The following is a 15,084-nucleotide window of genomic DNA, read 5'->3' on the forward strand; positions in this document are numbered from 1 at the left end:
GTTCACTAGCCAATATGTTAGGAAATATCGCTGTGGGTGCTTATTGCGTCGAATACGGTACCACTGTGGTTTGTGTCTGCTTTCACATCCTTCTGAACTTGTTGGTTTTAATCTTTGCTTTGATGTTTGTCTGATCCTGTGAGTTAGGCAGAAACCATTTGATTTTCAAGGGGAGAGAGGCAGGATTTTGGTTTGAGATCACTATTTTTAGGAGCCCAATTATTTTACCATGACAAATAGGTGCTCAATTATGTTTTTTTAATTAAAAATAAAGAACTGCATAATTTGCAAAATTGTCCCAGCCAAAATCAAATGGTTTCTCCCTTGCTAAATGTCTGAGTAGATTCCCGTTGTCATTCAGTTTTCTGTAGCTTCAACATAATCGGGTCATCGGGTCATCAGGTCATCGGGTCATCAGGTCACCGGGTCATCAGGTCACCGGGTCATCAGGTCACCGGGTCATCAGGTCTCCAGCGCATCATGAAGAATTAGGACAATGTCGAAAGAGTGAACATTGACCAGGACACGACCAGGACACGACCAGGACAGAAATGATGCTTATCCCACTGTGATGCCAAAACAAATCAGTAGCCTGGCTGCACTAGTGTAGCATCACACCCGTATCACAGGTTGAATGTACTGACAGTGATCAGCAGTACAGAATGCTCCAACAGCATATTTCATAGATATGTCCAAACTATCATAAACACTTTATAGGATGAAAAATTTATTCACACTTGTATGTAAACATTCTTCCACATATACACTTCCCGTTCACATGACCTGAGTTATTTACTCCAACCAAGTGATATTTTGAAACTTCAATAAACTTTCATCAACAGTGAATATCATTATCAAATATGAGGTGTGACATTGGCCCAAAAAAAACTCTGGGAAATGTCAAACTGTAAAAGTACAGGTTCCGAAAAAGTTTAATTATTGACATTGAAATATATGACTATGGCAGGTAAAATCCTTGATGAGTTTTTTTCCTCATTCCATAAATTATGTCTGGGCTAACTATAAAAAATAGTCTCTCGCAGAGCTACAGATAAGCAGCGTTTTTGTGTAACATACCCCCCCAAAATATTCAAAACCCAATTACTTTCAAACTTGCGTGCAGAAACGCATGCATTAAATGAAAAACTCAAATGTATAAAAACAGCTCTCGTAGCTTTTTCATCATGCGTACAAATGAACTAATTTCTGAAACACAATTACGAGCTAATTTACTTTCCGAGTCAAGCCTATATATTTAGAACAGTTATATTCATCTAAAACATCATTTCATTTTTTTTACATCTTAAAATGTTCACTAATTTGGGGGAAAACTCAATAGAGTGATGAATAGATGAGTGAAAAAATATTGGTTACCCAATAAAACATGTATTACCGTATTCGACGTAATAAGCGCCCCCCCCCTAATAAGCGCCCACGGCGATATTTGCTAATATATTCAACTAGTGAACAATCCCCTTCCGATTGATCAATGTACACTTATTTATTCGTGTATAATACGCACTCGTGTGTTATATTCACCCTTAATGATGGGCAGTTAAGTTCTGGAAAATATATCTGTCGTGTATAATACGCACAGACTTTTCTTTTGTATCATTTCAGGCTGTCAGCATAAACCACAAAATTTACAATCTTTCAACTCTTTTTTTTCTCTCACCAAAATTATATTCTAATAAGAGCCCCCTATTGCTAATTTTGAGAGCGCCCTGGGCGCTTATTACGTTGAACACGGTAACCCAATTTAAATAGAAACCCTAGAGTAAAAACTCAATTGCTCAAAAAGTTATCTGGAGCTCTCCTCTCATCACTCCTCATCCTTCAATACTGGATCACAAAAAACATCCTCTCAAGCATGTCGCCTAACTCCCAATTGATTCACAGTCTAAAATCACCTTAAAATAAAAATGCAAGCCATGACAGGACACCCACGGCCTACACCATGTACACTCATATTAAATAAAGACACAGTCTAAAAGATCAGTTTAGTCCTGTAGCGGGCTGATCCTTAAAATATTCTGAAAATATTCATAAAACCCATTTGTCAATAAACAACTGAAGTGGCTGTACTACATGACAAACAAACATAACAATCTTAAACTGGGAAAATTCTCAGAAATCAGATACATCAACAAGAATAAAGATTTGGTTGTTACAAGATTGTGTTAAAAACAAATCATTCAAAATAACTACAATACTACTCAACTTTATGTTGTGATATTCCTCTCCTACCTTACTAAATAAATATTACAAGTAAATATTAATACCTCAGCAGTGTCCGAAATTAAAGGGGGTCCTGTGGTCCTGAGGGCAGCATTTGATTCAAGAGCCCCCTAAATTTAATATACCACTCTATCATATTGCTGTAGTTAATTCTACCATTCTACCATGAATTTAGAAATGACTCGATTCTGATTGGTCAATCAGAGGTTGTCAAATCACAATAAATCCCCTCGTATTGAAATGGCCGATTTGACGGCCACATCACCGCGGAAGGAAGGTAATACTCATAGAATAGTACTTCTTCAGTCATTGTTGGTAGGCATATATAAATAATTATATCTGCAATTACAGGTTACCAAATGCAAAGTTGCAGTTACTAGAGCATTCAAAGGATGTGTGGCAATACATTTCGTGCAGTAAACACGAAATCTGCAAAGAGAATGTATTCTAAGTTTTGGGGAGAACAGAGAGCTTCATATACCACTGTGACATCATCATCTTTTGTGTGACAATCAGTGACATGACATCAAAATGGGGATGTGCTTGATCATATACAGGCCATATATAGTTTAAAGGCTTTTGTCGGTGATTCCGTACTTCCGTAATTCAGATTGACAACCCCCTCAAAAAATGGACCCAACCCATGCCAATACACTAAAAATATTTCCTAACACAAAAGAGTTAGCTGTTTATTTAATATGGCAGAAAGGAGATAAACATACTGTGTTTTCAATGTAGAGCTAGGTTACCTGTAGACTTAACCGCGCTAAATAGAATCTGGAACCAAACAAGCGTATATCATCTCCTAGTTGTCAGATTAACTATAGAAATATGAAAGAATCTTGAATTTCTTTTGAGTAGTTTTGACAAGGGCTACTTGGCTTTATTGTGAACACTGCTAAGTAAATATCTCAGCATCTGTATCAAAAGTTGAGTAGCATATCACACATTTCTCCGAATTTCGCTCACATTAATTTTCTAAAAGTTTGTCAAATAGTACAGACTTCAACCATCTTCCGAGGCAGAGGAGTTAACAGACTTTAAAAGTCCAGTTTCCATCCGTGCCGAACTAGGCTGGAATTCCTGGGCCCGATCGTAGCGCCACCAGTGGCTATTACGAGTTATGTCCTTTCTATGCCTCTCCTATTGACTAATTAGATTCAACCTCTCGTATTACTTGCATTTGCTTCAAACAAAACGGTGACGCCCAGTCAAGACGATCTGATTGATAATCAAGATCTATATTGTGATAAAACAAGTCTTACATCGCGAAGTGCATCAAATCACGCAGGCACTTTGGTAAAAAACATGAAAAGATTTAGAAAATATCTGTTGACGAGTTAGCGGTGCACATGCTTTGCAAATCCTGCAGTCAACTGAAATCTGCATGACACTTTACGAACCGGATTTCGATTTCGGTGCGCGTTTTTGATTGGACTATGAATAGACTCATTAGTCCAGCCAAAATGTAACTCCATAATACCAGCCTAGTTCGGCAAGGATGGAAACTGGACTTTTATAGCCAGTTAACTCCCTCGTCTCGGGAAGATGGACTTGAACACAACCATATCACATTGTTACGGTCAAGATCTAAGACAAACCCTGAGTTTAAATATACCGGTAACAGTACCAAGCAAGGAATACTGGTCTCCCAGCTCGGCATCACTCTACTAGTTCTACATCTTGTAACAACCAGATCTTACTCTTTAGCGAGGCTGATTCTGGCTTCTCGGGCGCCGAGGGGGATGCCATGCTTCTCCATGGTCTGCACGATGGTCTCCTGCAACTCCTGGTTGTACGAGTCGAAGTCAAACACGTTCTTCACCACGGTCGTCAGGCCCTCGCTGGGGAATTTCTGAAACAGGAATTGAGCGAGTGTGTGAATGTTGTTTTACAGTCTAGGTAGGTTGGTTCGTTGTTTCGTTGTTTTACGCCGCACTCAGCAATATTCCAGCTATATGATGGTGGTCTGTAAATAATCGAGTCTGGACCAGACAATCCAGTGATTGAGATAATGAACATAGATCCACGCAATTGGGACATGCATCAACCAAGTCAGCGAGTCTGACCACCCGATCCCGTAAGTCGCCTTTTACGACAAGCATAGTCGCCTTTTACGGCAGGCATGGGTTGCTGAAGACCCATTCTACCCCGGAATCTTCACGGGTCTTACAGTCTAGGGGCATCAGTGATTGGATTAGTATTGACTCAAAAATTGGAACTGTTTAAGGTGAAGTGAAATTGGGTTTAACATCGCGTCCAAGATTACAACATGCACGTGTATGTGTGTGTGTGGCTGCTTGTACTAGTCTGGCCTGATGCCGATTTATAGTGCTAGCTCACTGAGATACCATGCCGCAGTTAAACATGAATACCTCACTCGGACACAGTATACTGACTCCGAGCCGGCCAGTCCTTGTTTTAGCCCCTTAATGCCGAGCACCAGACAGGGTAACAACAAGTACCATCTTTTAACGTCTTTTGGTATGACGCGGCCGGGGATCGAACCCAGGACCTTCCTCACTCCGGGCGGACCTCTACCACTAGACCACGGAGGCGGTCTGGAACTGTTTAAAACTGACAGAAGATGTAAACATAGTAAACATGTTTGTCCTGTTCAAGCAGGATTAGCTACACACTCTGAGGTACAGTGAAATAAGGCTTACACAAGTCATTTGGAGTAGTCGGTAACAAACTCATGATCTTCGTTTTTTGTTATACTATGCTTTCAGGAATATTCCAGCTATATGACCAGACAATACAGTTATAGACATCATCAGCATCGATACACGCAATTGGGATACGATGACATGCATCAACCAAGTCAGCGAGCCTTTAGTCGCCTCTTACAACAAACATGGGTTGCTGAAGACCTATTCCCAAATCTTTAACAAACAAATGTCTAAGACTGAATAGTGTGTTCAGTTGGACCCCCGTGAAGATATGTGTTTTCAGCAGCCCATGCTTGTCGTGAGCGACTAACAGGATCGGGTGGTCAGGCTCGCTGACTTGGCTGATGCATGTCATGGTATCCCAATTGTATGCTCATGATGTCAGTCACTGGATTGTCCGACCCACTTAATTATTATTATTTACAGACCGCCGTCATATAGCTGGAATATTGCCGAGTGAGGTGTTAAACAACAAACAAACAAAACTGTAGGTGGCATTCAGACTTTATATCACAATGTTCTCATAACTGTACAAAAATGGCTTCCATAATCTGACCTCACCATTCATGTGTTTTGTAATCACAACACTATTCACCTCTATTCTCAAAGCTACATAAGTGCCACATTTGCAAGTTGTGAATTAGTACAAACGCATCATAAAATTATGGGGGGCATGGGTGGCCCAGTATAGGCGCCGCGATTTGCTGTGCAGAGTTGCGTCCCTTGGGCACGCCAGAAACCTATGATTGTGGGCTCGAATCCCGGTTTGCCCCCATTATGTGTCTAGGTTTGTCAGCACCATACCCGTGCTCGTGGGTTTCACTGAAGCGGTAAACGTCTGAGACCTGCATCACTTCAGGCTTTCCTCCCACATTAAGCTGACACGCCGCAATATAACTGGAATACTGTTAAAAGCGGCGTTAAACTCAACTCACTCACTCACTCACTCATAAAATTATGTAGCCAGTAAGTGGAATTAATGGGATTGAACTAGGGCTGGGATGGATAACTCGGGTACTCGGGTCTGGTGGGTTCTGAGTAGGACCCGGGTACCCACAGGACAAAATATGGTTCCTTGGTTTGCGACAGCTGCTTGCTCTCAGGTTCCAAGTAAGTATCACACATTCTTAATGTTTTAGGTAAATCAACCTGCAACAGGAGGCTGAAGTGAGTGAGTTTGGTTTAATTCCAGCAATGTCACGATGGGGGACACAAGAAATGGGCTTCACACATTGTACCCATGTGCAGAGCTCCAGATAAGCTTTTGCTGTTGTGGGTATTTTACCCATGCATTTTAAAATCATTGGGTATCAGTAATTCTATCTGGGTATTCAAATTTCTGTTACCCACTAGTTTTTATACATGTGGGTATTTAAGTGAAATATTAAAAAACACTATTCATCTAGTCCCTGCAAACTGGTGTCGTGTGGGTTCGAGACTAAAAAATACCACAATACTTCCACAAGAAAGTGTGATGGCAAATGATCATGATGTAACTGTCATCGTGGAGTTTGGCAAGGTTGACGGAATGCCCATTTATAATTTCAAAATAAGTTGCTGATTTGCTATTCGAATACGCAGGGTTACTTCACAATATTTTGATGATACCCACAAGTTTTATTTTTGTAGCTTATCTGTAATATTCATTGCGTATTTGGTACGCTTGGATTTTACTTAATGCGTATTTCTGCATTTCTGATGCGTATTTTACGCAGAAACGCAGCTCTGCATCTGGAGTTCTGCATGTGGGGAATCGAACCCAGGTATTCGGCATGACGAGCAAACGCTTGAACCACTCGGCTACCCCACCACCCAGGAGGCTGAAGTAAGTCTAGAAGTTACCTGTATATGCCGAACCATGTTGACAACTTCTCGGGTGGAGTAGGGATACGATATAAGACCTTGGTCCGCCATGTCACGTAGTTCCCCGAACGCCATCACCAACTTCCGCAGCGTCCCCTCCGACACGCTCGGCCCGTACTGTCTCAACATCGCCATCTCCGACTCGATGTCTGGATTGTCGATGGCGTGACAGCTAAAGATGTCACCTGCGCAAAACAGAGAGGAAACAGGGAAATTAATCTATCCTTAATAATCCAGGATGTTCATTCTTCAGTATTATATATGCTAGACCCAATCGCCACCAAATCTTTTTTGAAATTATGTGATGCGAAAAAAAGCCAAATCTCATTAAAATCAGATCCTTGTTTTCGCTACCTCTAAACAAAGATCTGAAGACATGCCATTAGGGGTCACGTCAGAACGACCTCTCATTCGACCAATCAGTGCGTCGCTTACCAGAATATGAACATGACAGTCGGAATGTGATTTCTAATCATGCAATCTCTAAAACTTTAACACGGGGTATTCTGAACGATAGTTACGGGTTTAACGACTGAATCCTTACATTCTAGACCATCTATTAGACATTCCAGAATGTTTTTTTTGTTCAGGTTTCAAATTTGTAATCGAGAATTTGTCAAAATATGTTTCGGGTGGTCAGGCTCGCTGACTTGGTTTATGCATGTAATCATATCCCAATTGCATGGATCGATGCTCATGATGTCAATAACTGGATTGTCTGGTCCAGAATCGATTACTTACAGACAGCTGTCATATAGCTGAAATATTGCTGAGTGCAGCGTTAAACAACAAACAAACAAACAAACAAACAAACTTACCCATAGCACCGAAGAAGTCGTTTCCCAGGAAGGGGAAGCCAGGTCTGTTTGCCAGGACAATCATCCGGAAGTCTGGGTGAGCCACGATCACGTTGCTGGAGGGGGCCATTCCTGTCCTGGCTGTGCAGACAACAGGTAGAGTGAGTCACTTCAGTGAGTGAGTTGAAGTGAGTCAAGGGTTAAATTGGAAGATAAGTGCAGACTTCTGGTTCGCAAATATATTGAAAGAGAGGATTGCGGTGACAAGTCTGATCATTTGATGTCTCACCCGACAAAATCCTCCTGCCATCGGCCAAATGCATCTCCCCGGACTCCACCAGTGTCTTCAGCACACACGTCACATGCGTGGGAGCCTTGTCTGCCTCATCCACAACCAACACATGACCTTGCTTCACGGCCTTGACCTACAACACGTGATATAAAATGTTCTCAAGATTTGTGCCCAATGCTAAAACACATGACCTTGCTTCACGGCCTTGACCTACAACACGTGATATAAAATGTTCTCAAGATTTGCGCCCAATGCTCAAACACATGACCTTGCTTCACGGCCTTGACCTACAACGCGTGATATAAAATGTTCTCAAGATTTGTGCCCAATGCTGAAAACCATGACCTTATTTGGCATATTTTACACAAATGGACCTTATGTGGAGCTCTGTAACATAATATTAGTGAGTGAGTGAGTGAGTTGGGTTTAACACCGCTTTTAACATCATTCCAGTTATTTCGCGGCGTGTCAGCTTAATGTGGGAGGAAAGCCCGAAGTGATGCAGGTCTCAGACGTTTACCACTTCAGTGAAACCCACGAGCACGGGTATGATGCTGACAAACCTAGAAACATAATCGGGGCGAACCAGGATTCGAACCCACAATCATAGGTTTCTGGCGTGCCCAAGGGACGCAACTCAACACAGCGAATCGTGGCGCCTTAGATGACTGGGCCACCCATGCCTCCGTAACGTAATATTAGACTCTATTAGTGTCATTCTATTACAGCATACATACAACAGTTTAGAACATGTGACATGTTTGATGTTTTTTTCTGGGTATTACTTTTAAAGTTCAGAGAATAGTCCTGCGTAAATATGATGAAAGTGAAAACCACCATTTTAAAGGAAGAATAACAATACATGAATATTTTTTGGTAATCATTAAATCATTGTCTGGTTATTTTATCATTGTCTCATTGTTTTATCAGACTCACTGTTTAACCATTGTCTCAATATTTTATCATTGTCTCATTGTTTTATCAGACTCACTGTTTAACCATTGTCTCAATATTTTATCATTGTCTCATTGTTTTATCAGACTCACTGTTTAACCATTGTCTCAATATTTTATCATTGTCTCATTGTTTTATCAGACTCACTGTTTAACCATTGTCTCAATATTTTATCATTGTCTCATTGTTTTATCAGACTCACTGTTTAACCATTGTCTCAATATTTTATCATTGTCTCATTGTTTTATCAGACTCACTGTTTAACCATTGTCTCAATATTTTAACATTGTCTCATTGTTTTATCAGACTCACTGTTTAACCATTGTCTCAATATTTTACCATTGTCTCATTGTTTTATCAGACTCACTGTTTAACCATTGTCTCAATATTTTACCATTGTCTCATTGTTTTATCAGACTCACTGTTTAACCATTGTCTCAATATTTTATCATTGCCTTATTGTTTAACATTGTCCTTATGCTGAATCCATGTCTCGTTTACTCATTGACTTATTGTTCAAAGGTGGAAGTCGGGTAGCCTAATGGTTAAAGCGTTTGCTCGTCACGCCGAAGACCCGGGTTCGAATCCTGACATGGGTACAATGTGTGAAGCCCATTTCTGGTGTCCCCCGCCGTGATATTGCTAGAATATTGCTAAAAACGGCGTCAAACCAAACTCACTCACTCACTATTGTTCAAAGGTGCAGGTGAAATGGGGTTTTATGTTGCGTTCAAGATTTTTGCACTTATATAGCGATGTGCATGTACATGTGTGTCTGTGTGGCTGCTTGTACTAGTCAAGTCTAATGTTCATTTATAGTGCTAGCCCACTGAGATACCATGCCACTGTTTAACATGAATACCCCACTCAGACACAGTACACTGACTCAGAGCCGACCAGTCCTTGTTTTAACCCCTTTATGCCAAGCGCCAGGCAGGGTAACAACAAGTAACATCTTTAACATCTTTTGGTATGAGGTAGCCAGGGAATGAACCCCGGACCTTCCGCTCTCCGGGCGGATGCATTACCACGAGACCATGGACGTGGTCTTTATTGTTCAATCATTATAAAAATATGTTATTATTTCTTAACCATTGTCTGAGTGTTTAATTATTATCTCATTGTTACATAAACAGAGTGTCTGAACATCTGAATGAGTGAGTGAGTGAGTTGGGTTTAACGCCACTTTTAACAATATTCCAGTCATATCACGGCGAGTCAGCTTAATGTGAGAGGAAAGCCCGAAGTGATGCAGGTCTCAGACGTTTACCACTTCGGTGAAACCCAGGAGCACGGGTGTGGTGCTGACAAACTTAGAAACATAATTGGGTCGAACCGGGATTCGAACCTAAAATCATAGGTTTCTGGCGTGCCCAAGGGACGCAACTCTGCACAGTGAATCGCGGCGCCTTAGACGAGTGGGCCACCCGCGCCCCCTCTAAACATCTGGAAGACCCATGCCAGGGCTGCCTACTTACCAGTGGAGAGTCTTCATATATAATGATGCCATCCTGAACAGTGGGCTGCAGCGTGAGCGTCTGAACAGTCGTGTCTCTGTCAAAAATAATAATCAACATACCGTATTCGACGTAATAAGCGCCCAGGGCGCTGTCAAAATAAGGAATAAGGGTCTCTTATTAGAATATTATTTTGGTGAAAAAAAACAGAGTTGAAAGATAAATTTCGTGGTTTATGCTGACAGCCTGAAATGTTTATGTACGACAGATATATTTTTCCTAGTTTGAACAAGCAACAAAAAATAACACCGCCTGTTTACACTTTATTTTCAAAAGATGCCTGAGAACCGATTCTTATATTTTTTATGATACAGTAACACACTCGGCTACTAATCTGTGTTGATGTTTTTGTTTGTTTGTTGTTTAACGCAGCACTCAGCAATATTCCAGCTATATGACGGCGGTCTGTAAAATAATCGAGTCTGGACCAGACAATCCAGTGATTGACATCATGAACATTGATCCATGCAATCCGGATTCGATGACATGCATCAACCAAGTCAGCGACCCTGACCACCCGATCGCCTTTAACGACACGCATAGTCGCCTTTTACGGCAAGTTTGGGTTGCTGAAGACCTAGTCTACCCAGGAATCTTCACGGGTCCTGTGTTGATGTGTCGCCTCCTTCCGTACCTGTGTAGCTGGATGTACTCCCTCGGCCGACTCAGCATCTGGAGGAAGCGGTCCACGATCTTGTTCTTGCCGACGCCCTGGTTCCCCACCAACAGCAGGTGCTCCCCCAGGGTGAAGTCCTTCAACATGTCCTCCATCACAGACAGGTGCTGCAACATCATGTTACCATGGAGATGGTTGCCATGGAGATAGTCCAAAACAATCAGGTGGGTTTAATGTTGATTTGAAGGCCAAAATGACCTCAGGTATGTTGCCATGAGTGAGTGAGTGAGTGAATTGGGTTTAACGCCGCTTTTAACAGTATTCCAGTTATATCACGGCATGTCAGCTTAATGTGGGAGGAAAGCCCGAAGTGATGCAGGTCTCAGACGTTTACCACTTCAGTGAAACCCAAGAGAGCACGGGTATGGTGCTGACAAACCTAGAAACATGTGGATTTTCTCATGTTTGGATCTCACAGAGTGTTTTTACATGTATTTAGACAAAAATTGGGGGGTACTTATACTCAAACGATTCAAAATCTAGCTCATTGTAGTAATGTCAAAGAATCCTTGCTAGAAACTGACATGTACATTACTCATTTAGCATGTCTTCAACATGTATGACTAAAACATATTTGAACGTTAAATTGTAATCTGGTCAAGCTTGTAACACACTTGTCTTGTCAGATATGCTTGTGGTCTTAATGATAAATATTGTGGTCAAATCTCAAACAGTGGTCCTTCCTACCTGTTGATTTTCATAGAAGAGGATGTCGGGGACTTTGGTCCTGTTCTGTGGGTTATACACCGGCACCGTGGTGCTGCCAATACGCAGCGTGTCCCCCTGCACCTCGCACGTCACCGACGTCTCGAAGGATGCCACGGAGTGGTCGGGCTTCAGTGGCTGTATCCCCGCTGAGTCCAGAGTCTGATCCAGGGCTTGGCGGGCGAGACGAGGCAGGAACCTAAACAAACCATGTGGGTTAGAACTGACCCCAGCAACCTATGCTTGTCATGAAACGAAATTGGTCCCCAGAAACCTGTAAAAGTGTGTGAGTGAGTGAGTGAGTGAGTTGGGTTTTACGCCGCTTTTAACAGTATTCCAGTTATATCGCGGCGTGTCAGGTTAATGTGGGAGGAAAGCTCAAAGTGATGCAGGTCTCAGACGTTTACCACTTTGGTGAAACCCAAGAGCATGGGTATGGTGCTGACAAACCTAGAAACATACCGAGCGATCTATGCTTGTCGTAAGAGACAATTAATCGGGGTATCCAGGCTCTTTGAATTCATTGTGTGTCATCATAGCCCGACGATATGGGACACTGCTCACAATATCAATCACTGGTTTGTCTGGTCATTATTCACAAGCCACCGTCATACAGCTAAAATATTGCTGAGTGTGGCGTCAGACAACAAACAGCATAAGCATATCTCCTAGACATCTTGTGTTGTGACAGAAACATCATTACTTGTTGGATAGACATTAAAAGTATTAGTGTTTATGTGGGGTTTTGTTTCTATGTTTGTTGTTTAACGCCGCACTCAGCAATATTCCAGCTTTATGAAAGCGGTCTATAAATAATCAAGCCTGGACCAGACAATCCAGTGACTGACATCATGAGCATCGATCCACACAATTGGGATATGATAACAAGCAACAACCAAGATCCCGTTTGTTGCCTCTTATGACCAATCTCATTAAAAACAGATCTTAGTTCTCGCTATCGCTAAACAGAGATCTGAGGACATCCCATTAAAGGTCACGTCGGAACTTCCTTTTGAGAACTTTGACCGATTCGGGATATTCGTGGTCGCAGTGAAATGGGGGCATTACGACAAGCATTGGTTGTTGAATACCAATTCTTGACAGTGCCTAAAGCCTTCCACACGCAGATAGCACTGTGGTTACAAATTGCTAATGTTATGTACTCCTGAAGGTGACACTGGGAACATATTTTTCTCGCAATCCTAAGGCATCTACACCCTCACCTAGACAGACAGGCCTTCTGTACAATGCCATACAAGTCCTCATTGGGGTACTGAGCTAGACTCCGGGCAATACGGAGCAGTTGGCGGGTGGACATGGAGGCAGCTATAGATTGTATCTGAAACATGAAGTTGTCTGGTGATTGAGGGAATAGAACAATGAGACAATGGTTGACAATGAAACAATGATGAAATACTGAGACAATGAGACATTGATGAAACAATGGGACAATGATGAAATACTGAGACAATGAGACAATGATCAAACAATGAGGCAATGATGAAATACTGAGACAATGAGACAATGATGAAACATTAGGACAATGATGAAACAATGATGAAACAATGAGACAATGATGAAACAATGATGAAACAATGAGACAATGATGAAACAATGATGAATCAATGAGACAATGATGAGACAATGATGAAACAATAATGAAACAATGAGACAATGATGAAACATTGAGAAAATGATGAAACAATGATTAAACAAGTATTTGTCACAAAGTGACGAAATGTCCCCCGCCTGTATATACACCATAGTACCAAATATGAAGACAATCCTGCGATTAGTTCTTGAGATACCGCGGCAACACCGTTTTCCAACTCCAAAAGCAGATTTGCCGGCTGTGACCTTGAAAATGGGGTCAAGGTCACCAAAACCGACTGGTGTCTGCGGTGTCTGTATATACACCATAGTTCCAAATATGAAGACAATCCTGCGATTAGTTCTTGAGATATTGCGGCAACACCGTTTTCCAACTCCAAAAGCAGATTTGCCGGCTGTGACCTTGAAAATGGGGTCAAGGTCACCAAAACCGACTGGTGTCTGCGGAGTCTGTATATACACCATATTTCCAAATATGAAGACAATCCAGTGTTTAGTTCTTGAGATATCGCGGCAACAAACTGGTGGGACGTACGGACGTACGGACGTACAGACGTACGGACGGACGGTCGTGAATACTATATCCCCCACTTCGCGCTTTCGCGCGGCGGGGGACAACAATGAGACAACAATGAAACAATGATGAACGAATGAAGAAACAATGAGACAATGATGAAACAAAGAAACAATGATGAAACAATGAGCCAGTCTAAGAAACATTGAGACATCAATGAGACAATGATGAAACAATGATGTCACAATGAAGAAACAATGAGACAATGATGAAACAAAGAAACGATGATGAAACAAAGAAACAATGATGAAACAATGAGCCATTTTAAGTAACATTGAGACAACAATGAGACAATGATGAAACAATGAGGCAATGATGAAACAATGAGACAATGATGAAACTATGATGAAACATTAAGACAACAATGAAACAATGATGAAAGAATGAAGAAACAATGAGACAATGATGAAACAAAGAAACAATGATGAAACAATGAGCCAGTCTAAGAAACATTGAGACATCAATGAGACAATGATGAAACAATGAGACAATGATGAAACAATGAGACAATGATGAAACAATGAGACAATGATGAAACAATGATTAAACAATGATGAAACAATGAGACAATGATGAAACATTGAGAAAATGATGAAACAATGATTAAACAATGAGACAATGATGAAACTATGATGAAACATTAAGACAACAATGAAACAATGATGAAAGAATGATGAAACAATGAGCCAGTCTAAGAAACATTGAGACATCAATGAGACAATGATGAAACAATGATGTCACAATGAAGAAACAATGAGACAATGATGAAACAAAGAAACGATGATGAAACAAAGAAACAATGATGAAACAATGAGCCACTTTAAGTAACATTGAGACAACAATGAGACAATGATGAAACAATGAGACAATGATGAGACAATGATGAAACAATGAGACAATGATGAGACAATGATGAAACAATGAGACAATGATGAAACAATGAGACAATGATGAAACAATGATGAAAAAATGAGACAATGGTGAAACAATGAGACAATGATGAAACAATGAGACAATGATGAAACAATGAGACAATGATGAAACAATGAAACAATGATGAAACAATGAGACAATGATGAAACAATGAGACAATGTCGAAACAATGACACAACAATGAGGCAATGTTGAAAGAAGAAGAAAAGGCATAAAATCCATGAAGTATGTCATATACTTCATCATACCCCA

General features: G+C 41.1%; 1 protein-coding gene across 1 annotated transcript in view; it reads right to left on the reverse strand.

Moving 5' to 3' along the window:
• LOC124121858 (von Willebrand factor A domain-containing protein 8-like) overlaps positions 1–15,084 on the reverse strand; it is a 72,118-nt gene that overhangs the window by 32,532 nt on the left and 24,502 nt on the right. Inside the window, exons 17-24 of the mRNA XM_048388774.1 lie at positions 12,938–13,053; positions 11,697–11,913; positions 10,968–11,116; positions 10,295–10,370; positions 7,860–7,995; positions 7,592–7,711; positions 6,753–6,958; positions 3,942–4,093 (exon numbers count right to left, since the gene is read on the reverse strand). Coding sequence (XP_048244731.1) covers positions 3,942–4,093; positions 6,753–6,958; positions 7,592–7,711; positions 7,860–7,995; positions 10,295–10,370; positions 10,968–11,116; positions 11,697–11,913; positions 12,938–13,053 — 1,172 coding nt within the window. The remainder of the gene's footprint in view (positions 1–3,941; positions 4,094–6,752; positions 6,959–7,591; positions 7,712–7,859; positions 7,996–10,294; positions 10,371–10,967; positions 11,117–11,696; positions 11,914–12,937; positions 13,054–15,084) is intronic.

This window comes from Haliotis rufescens, unplaced genomic scaffold, assembly GCF_023055435.1.
Source record: "Haliotis rufescens isolate VD_foot unplaced genomic scaffold, xgHalRufe1.0.p SCAF_79, whole genome shotgun sequence".
NCBI lineage: Eukaryota > Metazoa > Mollusca > Gastropoda > Lepetellida > Haliotidae > Haliotis > Haliotis rufescens.